The 14543-nt window shown below is 42.7% G+C and overlaps 1 protein-coding gene across 5 annotated transcripts in view; it reads right to left on the bottom strand.

The window, feature by feature from the left end:
- The window catches only part of fgd5a (FYVE, RhoGEF and PH domain containing 5a), a 29908-nt gene that overhangs the window by 8824 nt on the left and 6541 nt on the right, over positions 1–14543 (bottom strand). For all 5 annotated transcript variants that reach the window (XR_015088215.1, XR_015088216.1, XM_086041618.1 and 2 more), the window contains exons 4-13: positions 9995–10109; positions 9376–9434; positions 9015–9045; positions 6194–6345; positions 5955–6111; positions 2069–2159; positions 1931–1981; positions 1738–1796; positions 910–981; positions 734–802 (exon numbers count right to left, since the gene is read on the bottom strand). Coding sequence is in view for 3 of the 5 variants with exons in the window: in XM_086041618.1 (XP_085897744.1) it covers positions 734–802; positions 910–981; positions 1738–1796; positions 1931–1981; positions 2069–2159; positions 5955–6111; positions 6194–6345; positions 9015–9045; positions 9376–9434; positions 9995–10109 (856 nt within the window). In the remaining 2 variants the exon portion in view is untranslated. The remainder of the gene's footprint in view (positions 1–733; positions 803–909; positions 982–1737; positions 1797–1930; positions 1982–2068; positions 2160–5954; positions 6112–6193; positions 6346–9014; positions 9046–9375; positions 9435–9994; positions 10110–14543) is intronic.

The following is a 14543-nucleotide window of genomic DNA, read 5'->3' as shown; positions in this document are numbered from 1 at the left end:
ATAAAACCGGACAGTATTTATAGTTAATCTTGCTTTATCTTCTTACGTTAATTTTTGCCACTTTCTTAGGGTCATTTCCGACCAGATGATAGATACCGGACTTCTTGGAGTGGGACTGAAGAACCAATTTGTTCTTAACAACTGTTTGTAAATGAGGCCCAATGTAAACAGTTCATGAACAAGGATTTGGGATGGGATGGGAAGCTCTGGAGGAAAACACAACTGGCATTTGAGCGTTTGATGCAACAATGTCAACTTTCAAACTTTCTGTTCAATATTAATGCTTGTTAACCCCATTCACCACAAAAAAAAAAACAACAAATATTAACAATAACTCGAATCAGAAGTGAGCAAAAGAGCCATCCTCGTTTGGCCCGATCGCAACATCACTAAATCTCACTAATTAACACACTGCATCTTGTTAAACGCTTCTGTGTGTAGTTGCCAGGCAACCTGCAACCAAAGACGCATTGCACGCTGTCAGGAAGTAGTCATGCGCATACTGTAGTTCTCTATAAAACCGCAAATTGTCTTTTTACACAATTGAGATGAGGTGTTAATTAGCCAGCTTTGAGCAGAGCCATGCTGGGAGCACGGCTCTTGTGTTAAGACTTAAGAGAATTAACCTTTATATTTAGATAAGTGAGGGGTAACATAGGGCAAATGGTTATTTCCAAAGGTTAAACACAAAGCTTTGAGATCTTGCCATGTGATAAAGTTAGAGAAGAGTTACCAGAAAAAGGTGTCTGGGCTGTCTGCTTTTCCTCGAGACCTTCATGAGTGTTCCCTCTTTGACAAACATCTGCCAACAGAATCATTGTCAGCACATTAGACCCGTCAGACTTTCAAAACAATGCTTTTGGGTTCCGGTGGGAAACATGCGCAGCTGCGCAGCGGGATTTTGCTCACCCTGCCAGCCTTCACGAGGTCCCTCTTGCCTTTCATGCTGTATTCTATGTGGACCATACGCAGCAAGTTCTCCTGGGACATTGGAGAGAGCAAAGAGATGGCGGGTGACTATCCAAGGAGGAGAAATACTGTAGAATGAAACTGCCCTTGTTTGTTTGTGAATGAAAGAGAGGGAGGCGGAAAGGGATGCGATAGAGAAGACTGAATAAAGGGGGGGGGGGGCGCAGAGATAGAAGGGGCCTGTGTTTGCGCTGTCTGTCACCGTATGTTGTGTGGGTGATAACGCAGTATGATAAACAGAGGCGGCGAGCCAACGTGAGGAACGCGGCGTACTTGACAGTGAGAAACCGGTGAGAAAAAACAGGGGGACGATTTTGAATTATCTCCATAAAAAGCTCACGTTTGAGGGAGGCTGTAAATCGTATCCAATTTAACAAAGCTCCCCTTTGTAAAGATACACCCGGGACCTTTGCATGAGCTTAACATGGAGGAATCGACTTCATCTTCCCGGCACAGAAGGACCTTTGATGTCTTTACCCTCCCTGCTTGAGGTCCATAAAAATATGACTTTTTTTTTTTTTTTAAATGAATGCACGACATACTGTGCATGGCAAATTTTGGTGTACTACTTGAATGTAGCAAAATAACAAAGAGCTGCTTGCTTTCGTATTCAAATCACATTATACAATAATTATACACACAATAATGATGACTACAATTTCTATACAGACTCTATGAGGATCGATAGAGTACGTTTCTTCAAAAGACCTCTGCTAGCGGTGACATCAACGTTAATCAACACATCTGTTGCATCCGAATGGAGCTTACCCCTTGTTTCAGATTATCGTTGGCCTGGTCGGCCACCTCTGACACGATCACCAAGGCAGCTGCAACACAAACAGAAAAACAAAGGAGACGTGACCGAATGAATGCAAGCTGCATCTCCAAAAGTCCGCCTCGCGACACAGCTTCAGAAATGGCATCATATAGAAATAAATATGTCTTAAGATCACAGCCTTACCTTGTGTATCCTCATACTCTTTAGAATCAGGTGAGAGGTTGTTTAGGTAATCTGTGGAGGTAGTCCAACACAAAGTCCAAGATATAATTATGATGTATATACAGTACATCACCTTGTTTGTTTGATTTTGTGTGTTACCTGTAAGAAGCATGCGATATTGCAGTACTCTCACTATGACCTGCAGCAGCTGGTGTTTCAGTGGGACTTCGGCATCTTCTGGACCTTTCCTCTGCAAGATTTAAAATAAAAAAAAATAAAAAATCAGTATTGATGATTATTGCCAGCTCTCTCTGACATCCCTCTTGCATGTGTGCGGTCTGCTTCTCTGTGTCATGTACCACAACAAATATATACTGCAGCATGCATATTGAATTAAAGGTCAAACCACTACAATTAGTTGAATTGTTTGTTACAATCCCACCACAAATTCAAGAGCCTAAACAGGATACCTAACATGCCGTGGCCTTCTCGATGCTAAAACCTGTCTCACTGTTTACTGAAATGAAGTGAACAATAAAGTTTAAGGTGGCCTATGAGTTTTATACATTTGTGTACGAATAAAATATAACAAAGAAAATAACGAAGAACACATTTGCCTCCCATTCTCCCCCCAAAACCTTGCATGTCTACAAAAGCATGAAGGGTAACCTCCAGTGTAACGCAAGGCAAGGGCAGAAGCGACCGAGGCAGTTGTGTCGACCAAGGTGACCTTCACGTCTTCACGAGAAAAAAAAAAAAGAAAAAAAAAATCTCATTCTTTTTCTCTGATGAGTCATTTGCAGAAGAAAGGGTGCAGAGAAAGCACAGTATTGGAAAATCAATCAGTCTAATTGTCTCTGACAGGTATTTACACCCTAAGGCGTAGAACCCCCCCTCCACACCCACGCACACGCATGACTTTTTTCTTTCGTGTAAGTCATCTGTGCCAAAAATGTCCCTTTCTCTCTCTCCTCCTTTCCTGACCCCCATACTGGGAATTCCAAAATTGAGATTGGGAATCAGAAAAGCAAATGGTTAACCCACTTTCCACAAAGCATCTGCTCTCCTCAAGTGTTGCGTGTAAATTGTCATCCAATTGACACTTATTCAGAGGAAGCGATTCGCCGATGCGTGCCAGAGATGATAATTAGCGTTTGGCTCGTTTGGGCCGGTGAGCCAGGGAAGAAGAGCCATGCTTCACGCTGTGATGCAGACACACACACACACACGCGCGCGCGCGCAAACAAGCACGGCCAAACAAGCACACCTTTCAGCCTCTTTCACGGCCAGCTGATTTGCTGTCTGCACACACAAAACTGATCTAATTGGGGAGTTGTAAAGGAGTCTGCTCCTCTAATTACTTTCTGTCCGCCTCATCGCCCGGCTAGCTTGACTAGCGAGGGACTCACTCCATCGCTCTCCCTCCACCTGCTGCAATGCTCTCAATGCCACCTTGACCTTCTTGCACATGACAAAACCAGACGGGCTTTTCACAACCCTAGCGGTGCACTGGTTTGGCCGTCTAAAAATAGATTCATAAGAGCAGCTTCACGAAATCCATTACAATGGCGTCGGCCCGTAGTGGCCAATGTTTATAGAAGGTGCGGTAACAAAGGACCGAGCTGCGGAGAGGAGAGGAGGCTTTAATCCTGTAAGGGCTAACGCTGATCTGATCAGGGTCTCGGGCTGCTTCATCACTGTCACCACGTTTGCAATGAAATTAGCAACACTTCTACTCCTGGGCTTTGCCTTACAAAAATGAACAGCTAAAATGTTGGGAGTTTGATCAACAGTGGTGCAATAACGAACACTTTGAAATGTCACAACTGTTGCAATGCATGAAAACAACAATTTGCCGCAAATTGTTAAAGTGGAAGTCAACCACAAAATTTTCTTTACACAAATATGTTCTGTGCAGCCCCCACTAGTTGAAACACGGCATACCGATTAATATTGCGTTTGTGGAACATGACTTAAGCAGTAAAATCCACCCGTAATGTCGCAACTCATACTCTACAAACGCAATATTCATCAGAATGGCTTGTTTAGGCAAGTGAATTTGCATAAAATATACACTCTAAAAACAGTAGGGTTAAAAATGACCCAATTTGAGTAAAATATTGACCAATCCACTACTTGAAAGTTGAAAGTCGGGTTGTTTTCAGAGAAAACGACTCAAAAAATGCAGAAGAAGGTGGGAATTGACCCAATTAGTGGGCCGGTCTGTTTTTGACCCAAATTGGGTTATTTTTGACCCAAGTGTTTTTAGAGTGTTTTATTGCAAAGCATTTTTGGGGGTTCTCTTCCCCTTGAATTGAACATTGTCCCTCTCTGTGGCAGGTCCAATGTATCCAGTGACCCGTATACGATCCTCCTTCCCTCTCCCTCGGTGCTCCTTCTCCCTCATTATGGAAGGGTCACACTCTCCAAGCTATTCCCAAGGCGGTGCTCTGACACAGCATAGCATCTATCACCAAGTTCCACAAAAACGGCCCCAAAAGGCACGAGGATGGAATCCTTTGGCTTACCTACGATGAGGGAAAATGCAAAATGCAACGCGCATATGTGGTGGCAAGTGTGCTATAAAACATGCCTCCGGGTAAGCCGGCTAACCCCCCCCCCCCCACACACATCATCATCTCTCACTGCAATAAAAATAAATCGTCCTTTGATAAGATAATATCTTTTCATGCATTCACCCTTCCCTTGTCTGTCGATCACCTCATTTACTGCGGGTGCCAATTAGTGTAACTCAACTTCATGAAGCAAGAATGAAGTGGCCCATTAGGCCCAACTTTTATGGAGGCTATCGGGAGACAAGGCCTCGGCTGACATAAACCAGGTGTTGAAAACATGCTGCAAGATACCAAGGATCAGTACCTAGCATATTTTCCAAGTCTTAAAGTGTTCATTTTACCCCTCTTTTTATGTCGATTAGATCGTCCGGCATCGAGGAGGTACAAAGTTTTTTGTTTGTTTTTTTTTCCAGGAAAGGGCAGCTGCTGTTAAATATTCATGAGTGTAAACAGTTGGTGCATTGTCCACTTTCTTAGCAAACTAGAAATACTTGGAACCACTGTGTCAACAAACATCCAGTAAATCCAAGTACGTGGAGGTAGCAACGTGAGCAGCTGAATGCACTTTGCTCATTCTCAACAGTGAATCCATTTTGCAGGCCAGCACACAGCTGCATGGAAATAAGAATCTGATGCGGTTATCTTTCGCGGCTATCTTAATATCCTGCCTTTTTATTAAATGCTGTCGATGTTTCCATTAACACCGGTGTGCACATTTACTTCCAAAATGTGCTGAAGAAGAGAATCAGGAAAATATATAGACTACACTGGATGTAAAAGAGTGACAAGCTGATTATTTCCCTTTACCGAAACCTTTCTTGTCCAATTCTTCAAGGAATAAAGACATAGATAAGGGACAAAAATAAATAGTATTGCTGAGTAGATATAGAAACTGAGAGCGAGACAGAGGAAATGTCAGTCCCATAGAGAGGAGAAAGACAAGAAAGAAATTTAAGGTCAAGTCTGTTGGATGAGTGCAAAGGAAGATAGCAGACTGACGGATCAAAGCAAGGTGTCCTTTCACAAATATGGAAATTGCCTATAAGCTTTAAGCAGCACGGCGGCGCGTTTGATTAGAACAGGTGCCTCACAATCACGGGTTCTGTGTTTGAATCTTGGCTGCGACTATTCTGCGTCACGTTTGCACACATTCGCCCAAAGATGCACACGCATTTGAGGTTAAGTGACGACTCCACATTGCTTGTGTAACTGAATGGTTGTTTGTCCGGTTGATGTGCCACGTGACTGACTGGTGACCAGCCCTCTCACCCAATTGCGATAAGCTGGGAGAGAATGCAGCTCACCGTGATTCTAAACAGGATTTGCAGCATAAAATTGATGGATTAAGTATAACATAAAAAAAGAATGTTATGTAGACAAGTAAACGTCTAAGCAAAGAGAAATAAAATATCCTGCTATGATTTAATTCACAACAAGGTGTTCGGTCACAACCCATTTTTCATTTTTACCTCAAATTTCTTGACAGTGCTGGCAAAGGTTGGATTGACCTTGCAACTCTCCTCCAACAAAGACATGCTGCGATCATACTCCGAGATGAAGGTATCAAACACACGGAAGTCCTCACGACGTGACAAGATCACATCCACCACTCTCTGGCCTTCCTCCCTAAACGAAGGGACATTAGAATCTTCTTTAAAAAAAAACCGGAGCATTAATTGACTTTGTTAATGTCTTTGTTGCTGCGTACCAGTGATCCACGCGCTCCTCCAGCTCTGTGAGAATGTTGCTGTGGAGAGTGAAGACCTGAGGAAGGACACCCAATATCTCCTCCAACCTCAGATCGTCCAGAAGCGGACCCCCGTCCTCGGCCACAGCCTCGGCCGCTGCTGACCTGAAGTCCTTTGCAAGATTAAAATGAAAAAAAAAAACATGATAAGTTGATTAGAAAAAGATGACTAGGAAAGGCTGAAAGGATGGACGGAAGAAAGGGGGTAGAGTGTGAGAAAATAATCCACTTTCCAAAATATTGGGCACACCAGGAATATTACAAACTCAAAAATGAGGGATAAATAAAAAGTCTGCCTGTCTGAAGATTAGCACTAAATGTTTACACCTCTCTAATATGCTTGATCCCCCTCCCGCCACCGGTACAGGTGCCGCATTCTCGTGCTGAAAAAAGTAACTCAAAAACTATATTTAAAAAATGGTGGAAGTAACAATGTTCAGGTTTGACTGATGCTGACAGAGATGCATCGCAACATGTTGCTGTAGTAAAATGCCAATCAAACCGGTGTGTTCATGCAAAAACGTTCATACCACATTTACATTCAACTGTGCAGGAGTGCCTAATGTTGTGGCCAGTGAATGTTGAAGAATGAGGTTTGAAAAGGAAAGGAAAATCCTAAACATCCTTCCTGCTGCCCTCCCTTCACTTTGGGCTCTGTCCAGGCATTCAGGAAAGGAGGAACTGTCTGCAGAAGACATACCACCAGGTGTTGTTGCATAATGGCCTTGGTGCCACAGTATTCTTTCGCACTGACAGTATGTTCGTTTTCTCAGTGGAAAAGAACATAAAGTTCCCTGACTTATTGGGAATCCAAGTTAACAAACAGCCCATTGATAACTCTTGTATGAAGAACGAGGACAAGTAGAACACAACTATTCGCAAAGAGTTCCAAAATAAAAGCGACTATATCAGAAAAAAAAGAGGCCGTTGGACACTCGAACTCTCTACCATCATTCGTAAAGGAGCAGTCTTTGTGTAAGCGATGGACTTCTGGAACCTATCAATTGACGTTTTGTGTTAACTCCAGACAGAAACCAAATAAAGATGCTCAAGTTGGCCGTGAGATAATGTGCTAACACTTGGCGCTACAAGCCGTTCGTCTCGCACCATTGATCTCATTCGAGTTAGCATTCATCACATCTGCTGGAGACAAGATGAGCAACATACTCAAACAGCTCCGGACGACTCTGTCTCCTTGGTTACGTGGACGCGCACGCACGCGCGCGCACGCGCGTTGTTCAGCCTATCCCCATTTTCATCACGTAAGGCTGGGCAAGAAGCAACATCAGCGGCTTCTTGAGGAGCTAGTCATGCTTGGCCGCCATAGAATTTGTCCAGAGGTCAGAGTTTTCAAATAAAAACGAAATAATACGCCTCGTATGTTGAAGCTGTCGTGCGAAAAGTCCTTCAAAAGAGGAGCACGGCCTCCCTTCCTTTGCGGAGACAGGCCCTGGAAATTCTTTGTGCTCTTGTTATTCCTTATCGGACAATGGAACAATAGCTCATATGAGTCTCAAGCCCCCCCCCCAAAAAACAAACATGTTGAGCCACTGCAATGCTTCGGAGCGAAATGACTCCATTTTATGCACTTCACTTGTTGGTACCCAACCACTTTATCGGCATACAAGACTTAACAATGCTACTGATGGGCCTTCAATTTCCGCTTGTAAATGTAGTAACAACAGTCAATGTATGGTAAGATGTATCGGGAGAGCTTTCCTTGATTGCAATCATATGTGAAAATATATGTCTGAATTTTTGTATAAAGTAAAAGCAGGGCTGTTTCTATCTGTACCCTGCAGGCTCGTCATTAGTGAGATCCCTTGTATCATATTTGCATTTTTTAAAGTTGAATGTCCTCAAATTACACGCCAGCTTTCATGCTCGCACAAGACTTTCATAAATCACTGTACCGGTGTATGTATAAGAGATTCAGGGTAACCTTGTTCAAGGTTAAAAGGTACAGGCTGACGGATGGCCTCCTCTGAGTTCAATGTCACACTGTCAGAGCTTGACTGGTGGTCATTCATCTATACACCTTTGCTGAAAAGGTTTTGTTGTAGCTCCTCTTTTTGGTCAAAATTAATTTCATGAAGCAACCGTATTGCTCCGCAGCTTGCTGCGGGAGCAATACGGTTGCGTTCTACATGGCGGCAGTTTTTCAGCTCAACCTGAAGTGAAACTTAGGTCCATGCTATTTCAGGTTGAACTAGAAATGATCATTCATGCCATTTCGATTGACCATTTCACCTTTCTCTTCACTTGTCTCGATCAAATTTCATTCGACTCTCTCCAACGAGTTCAAAATACCGCTGCAAAGGCTTTTGTTTAGCTCCTCTTAGCCAGATAACTCCCGTTTTGTCGTCCTTACAAAACACAACATCAAACTAGTACCATTTTGTTTTTGGCAATACTCCATCATGAATAAGTCTTGCTAGCAATGTAGCCTTGCATGCTACATACTGCACACTCGAACTTTAAGTGCCATGGCCTGTTGTCCCGATACATTTGTACATCAAGTAAGTAAAGATATAAGGACAATAATATCAGAAGGCGCCTGTAAACACACTGCATCACTTTACAACTGACGGCACCAGAGCACATGTTAACTTTGTCAAGACCAGGAAGTAGATCTCACTGCAACAACATTGATAAACTTCAGCAGAGCTTTACGCTAGGGGGAGGAGGAGACGCAGACAGAGGCTGGGGAGTAGACTCACATGATAAAATGTTATCAGCGGGTTTTCAAGAAAGTAAAATAGAAGGGCATACAAGTTTTTACCTCTTGAAGGTACTTGAGGGCAATGACATGTCTGAAAGAGACAGAAAAGACACAATGAAACAAGAAATCACAACTTCAGAAATTCGATGTGAACATTGAGGCGCTGTTGTTTCTTGTTACTTGTTTCCCAACATTCACACAATGAAGGAAGGTTCATCCATTTGCAAGACCTATACATTATGTATTATGGCGAACCCACATTAGGGGATTACGGTAGTTAAGTGCAAAGCAGAGTGAGGATGAGGTTGTTGCTCTGCATGCAGCCTGATGGATTATTTTACACGCGGGTGACATTACAGCAGGCAAAAAACACCTTCAGGATGCACGTGTTTGGCTGCGATGACACCATGGCGATACTCACTGTCTTTCCGAATCGACAAGCTCCTTGGCCACATAGAACGCTCGGGATCGCCCATCAGTCTGGGTGAGAGCAGTGACAGATGAACGACAACAGCTAATGTTCAAAGGGCACTTATATTGCTCTAAAGCATTAACAGCAGCGGCTATACAGCAACCGTGGGGACTGATAAAAAAAAAAACAACGTTTTTTTTCCTTTCACTGCTGTCAAAATGAGACTGATTATTTCATTAAAGTGCAGCATAGACATGAGGGCCCTCTCAAAGATGGCACTTTTAAATACTGATGCATTATGTATGAGTGTGTGTGTGTGTGCGCGCTGAGACAACAATGATTTAGAGGCTAATCAAAAGGCCTCAAAAACATCACATGCAAACCATTTAGCGGTTTTACCGGCAAGGCTACTGTACTTTGTCTGTGTTATGTTTTCTGAAGAAGGCCACTTCCCAAATGATTTGCCTTCGATTAAAACACATTTCAATTAAATATAATTATTCCTTGTGGCAGCGTACGCCTCTAAGGCCGTCTTCGGCTGCCATGTGCTATAGATAGCCAAGCTGCAGCTGAGCCAGTTAAACGGGCAAATTAAACTGCGGCGCAATGTGTTTGTCCCATAACTCACTTGTCGATCATAGCTTTGCTCAGCGGCCCCTTCTTCCTCTTCCGAGGTTCGCCCATGGTCCTCCTCAGCTGACCCAGCAGAGACTGAGCTCAGCGGGAAAGGTTCCGTGTAGGCACTGCAACATCAGGGGAGAGCCAAGGTACAATATTAAAACATAGGGAGTCCAGGGTGGAGTCGTTTTTGCTTGCGTGGGTTGAATGGCTTCCTCCCACATTCTAAAAACATCAACAATGTGTCGGGTTCATTAAAGATGCTAAAACGTCCTTAGGTGTGATTGTGAGCGAGAATGTTTTTTTTTTGTCTATATGTGCCCTGCCATTGGCTGCTGACTACTCCAGGTTGTAGCCCAACTCTTGCCATAAATCCGCTGGGATAGGCTCCAGCACACCTGCGACCCTAGTGAGCGTAAGCGGAATGGAAGAGATAGATGGCTAGTGTGATCTGAGCATTTCCATTCCTCATATGCAGCACAGTGCCACATTATAATCCCCTTGCCAATTCATCCTTTTATCTGTGACAGAGTTGTGTGTGTGCAGTGATAATCCTTCAGTGTAGTGGAGAAGGGCACGAGGGGGTCCCACTCTAGGTTATTTCTCTTGTAATCCCTAAAATGCTACCTGGGGTAATTATTGGAATTCTCCTAACCATTAACACCCACTTAGTGTGTTTGACCATATTCCCCGAACAAGGATGACGATTGGATGATGATCTAAAAGCAGCAATAGGGGGTTCACAGCCACCAAATTATCACGTTCTGGATAAACGTCCACCATATCATAAGCTGCCCCTGCACCTGCCTGTACAAAGCTAAGAATGTTACAGTTTTATTTTAATTTTTTTTTTTTAATGTCTGTGCACTGACAGTAAAAATTAACAGTATGTTTAATTATTGTGATCACTGTGGAATAAAACTGCACTGCATCATACTGAGAGGTGTATCTAAGAATGAAGCCACATGAGAGGAGATCTTCCATTGAACTTGGTTTTCTTGTCTCATTTATTGCAATTTTGTGGCCTCATAATGAATAGAACGTGTTGTCTTTTAAAGCTCCACTGTGTATGTCACACAATATTGCGTACTTGGGTACATTTGAATCCATTATTGCAGCGCACGCAGGCGGATACACTCCATTTGATGGGCTATGACTCATGGTGGACCTCAATGAAGATAAAACAGTTTGGTCTCCAGTGTGATGTTGGCTTCTGATGGAATTGCTTCAAATATATAAAATACAACCTCTTTGCCAAGGTTCTACAATCTTCAGTCGTTAACAAAATTAACTGAGAAAATACTCATGGAGGAATAACTAATGGGAACCATTATTCCTTCACCCATTGAATAAGACAAAAAGAAAAAAGAAAACAGGTTAGCCGTTAAATACAATGGAAATTATATTGAAGCGTCCCTCCGAAGTTTTAATGATTTCTAAAGCCAACCAGCCCATTTCACCACAAACCAATACATGGCCTGCATGTTACAATATTGAAATCCCTTTAACGGGATCATTATGGCAACACAATTATGTTACCTGATTGTCTTTTATACCACAACAAAGTAAATCTACTGTGTCAAATTTAGTACAATACAAAATGCCTTTCTAAAAAAGGAGCTATATTGAAATTAGTTGACGTGACGATGCCTGCAATATGTAATTCAGTTGAATTAAGATATATAAGAGGTGCAATCACAAGGGCTTTTTTTTCCACTCCTAATGGCACTATTACAGGGAATAGGTACGAGAAAATAGGTTTTCCTGCCACTGTCGACAACAAAAGAAATACTGATGGGGGAATTGTGAGAATTGGATGCTTTCGTTTGAAATTGCTTGCTGCTTTTTATAATGATTATGAGTTGCCTGTGGCACTTGTGCCTCTACAAAGTAATGCGATATCACAGGATGTTCTAATAATGCAGGTCTCTGACTTCTCTCAGGCTACCTGTAACATGCCAGGTAAAAGCTTGTCGTAACTACACGCCATGTGGCAAAGATTAAGGAGTGCACGCTGCGTGCAATGTTGTAACCTAGCAGCTTGCTACTTGACCTCTACTGTGTGAGTCTGGGTAAAAATGGTAACAGAAAAAAAACAAGAATCCCTTAAAACACAGCACTAAAAAAAAATAAATAAAAAAAATAAAGCAGACCGAGCATTCTTATGAAGATGACAGCTCAGAGTCGTCAAACCTCCACATTACCACGCCATCTTCTACACATTCATGCTATCTGTCCATTCACGTCTCCCTCTCCCTGTCTCCTGCCGCAGTCCGACCCTTGTCCTGCATTTCCTGTAAACAGCCTCTAGGCTGTTTTTTTCTCCTCCCCGGGGCTGACCTGGCAATGACCTAAGAATGCCTGGCACGGGGCCTGCCTGGTGAGCCGGAGACACACCCTGTCCACCACCTCACCACAGAGCCACCACCCAGTACAACAATACACATAAGGGAACTCCTTGATCCCATAACATAACAGAGGCCGTGACGGCCACCGCAGGAATCTGCGGAGCAAAAAAAGGTTTGTGCTACACAGATAATTCCATTACGATATTAACTGTGCATGACAGTATTAAGGCGCAACTACACGTTTGCTTTGTTAAGTGGAACTGACTCCAACTGACATCTGGGGACAAGGAATGGTCTCAAAGTTGAATACAATCACATATCCTGCACTTTCTTTGCCAAAATGTTGGTTACTGCTCATTTGTTGCCACACTGCTAATTGGCTAAATAAGAGTGCACTCTCAGCAAAGGTGCCATCTTTGACAAAGCACATGCACACTCTACTCACACACTCTTGCAAAAAAAATAAAAAAAACATGACCTGCATTGGCTTGCACTATTAGTGGGTGTCGTACATCATACTAGCCTGCAAAGCATCATGATTATTTAATTCACTTGATCAAGTCATAGCAAAGTTGTAACTTACAATATGCAGATTTGTTGTACAGCACCTTTGTAAACTACATTGGAAATATTTCACTGCCGCTGCAGTAAGGTGGTTTTGTGTGCAGTGCTGTGAGGCCATTTGGTTATTCTCACCACTGAAATCTGTTATTTTTCCTCTCCGAGTGTACAAACACTATCTGTGGCCTCATCAATCACTGCCATTGTAAAATGATCAGCCTGGAAGCATGCTTATGTTGAGATTAAAATTTAGAGTACAATATGCCCGCAAGGGATGTACATTCAAAAAGATATGGTGTGCCCTTGCATTCAAATGAACATTAACCAGGCCCTCTAAGAGTGCTCTGACAACACAAGGCTCTCCAGGGGAAATGCGGTGAAGTGGAGGGGACACGACGGATAGGCTCTTAGCATTATAGTGAATGCTGTGAGCTAGTCAACGAGCCTAATCGATAACATCACTGACAGAAAAAGAGTGCACAGTGAATCTGTGTGAAAAATGCTAATGTAAACATATGCTGTGACATATGTAAAGTTTAAAGTACATCTAAATAAATGGTGGAGTATGTTCACTTCAGCAGAAGTGACTACAATGTTGATGCCTGGAACAATATACTGAGTTATAAGCCATTGAATCAATTCAGAGATTGCTGAGAAATCATATACAGAATTGATTTGGGATTAAAAGCATTTTACAATCAAGGCTAAATCGAGCGCACTGGCTGCCACCAGCTGTGGCCTACTACATACAGTATTGCCACACATCAGTCAGGCACAACTCTCCCAGGCAATATCTTTTTCCTCAACACAACACTGGAATGAAAGTAGGAGTTCGGTACATTCCAAAAGAAACTCTCCCATATCTTCACTTGAGCCATACACGCAGTCACTGATGAACGGAATGTGTTTACCGAGTTCACGTTGCCACATCAGGATCTTTGCATTTCTTCAACCGTCTGTCTGACTGTCTGAAGACTGCATTCATATTGAAATTTTCCAATTTCTCAATTAGAAACAGTTTCTTTGGGCCTGGGTCTTTTTGAATGTAATAAATATATAAGGACAAACACACATTCCCACGTATTTGTTAAAATGAATACATAGAATAACGGGACTCACATGCAGCCATTTGCTAACAGATGCACCTTAAAAATCCAAATGCTTCAATTTGTGCCCAAATTAAAAACAATTACCAAATTAATTGGGTTGTTATTGTTAAATCTTCCCCATTGTCGAGGAAGGATATTTCTTAACGCTGTGCATTACTCTCCACGGTCTCAAAGTGATATAAGAGAGTAGTCAAGATAACATTCACTGCAGAATAATAAAAAAAAAAAAAACTTGAAAGAGAAAAGGCATTCAAGAGATACAAACTGCGATGGGTGTTATCTACCCCAGTAAATGTTTTAGCGAGTGCTCAATAATGGACCGCGCTTTTGACCACACACAGGTCATCAAGCGCTACTATTTAATTAAGAATGGGAAAGATTGTGGCCACATGGCAAGTGAAGCTGCTGGTCAGGCTGAGGTAATTTGGCACTGTCTGACCCCGGTGATTCCTCACTCCATCAAACACTGCTGTAAAGCCCGCGGTCCCCCGAGGGTCCAATGAACGAGAGAGAGGCACCCGCGAGAGTGCCGCTTTAATAA

The sequence above is a fragment of the Filicampus tigris genome, chromosome 9 (assembly GCF_054856515.1).
Source record: "Filicampus tigris isolate MCC_2025a chromosome 9, RoL_Ftig_1.0, whole genome shotgun sequence".
Lineage (NCBI taxonomy): Eukaryota > Metazoa > Chordata > Actinopteri > Syngnathiformes > Syngnathidae > Filicampus > Filicampus tigris.
The sequence above is the reverse complement of the archived record's forward strand: the minus strand, read 5'-3'. Positions and strand labels throughout refer to the sequence as shown.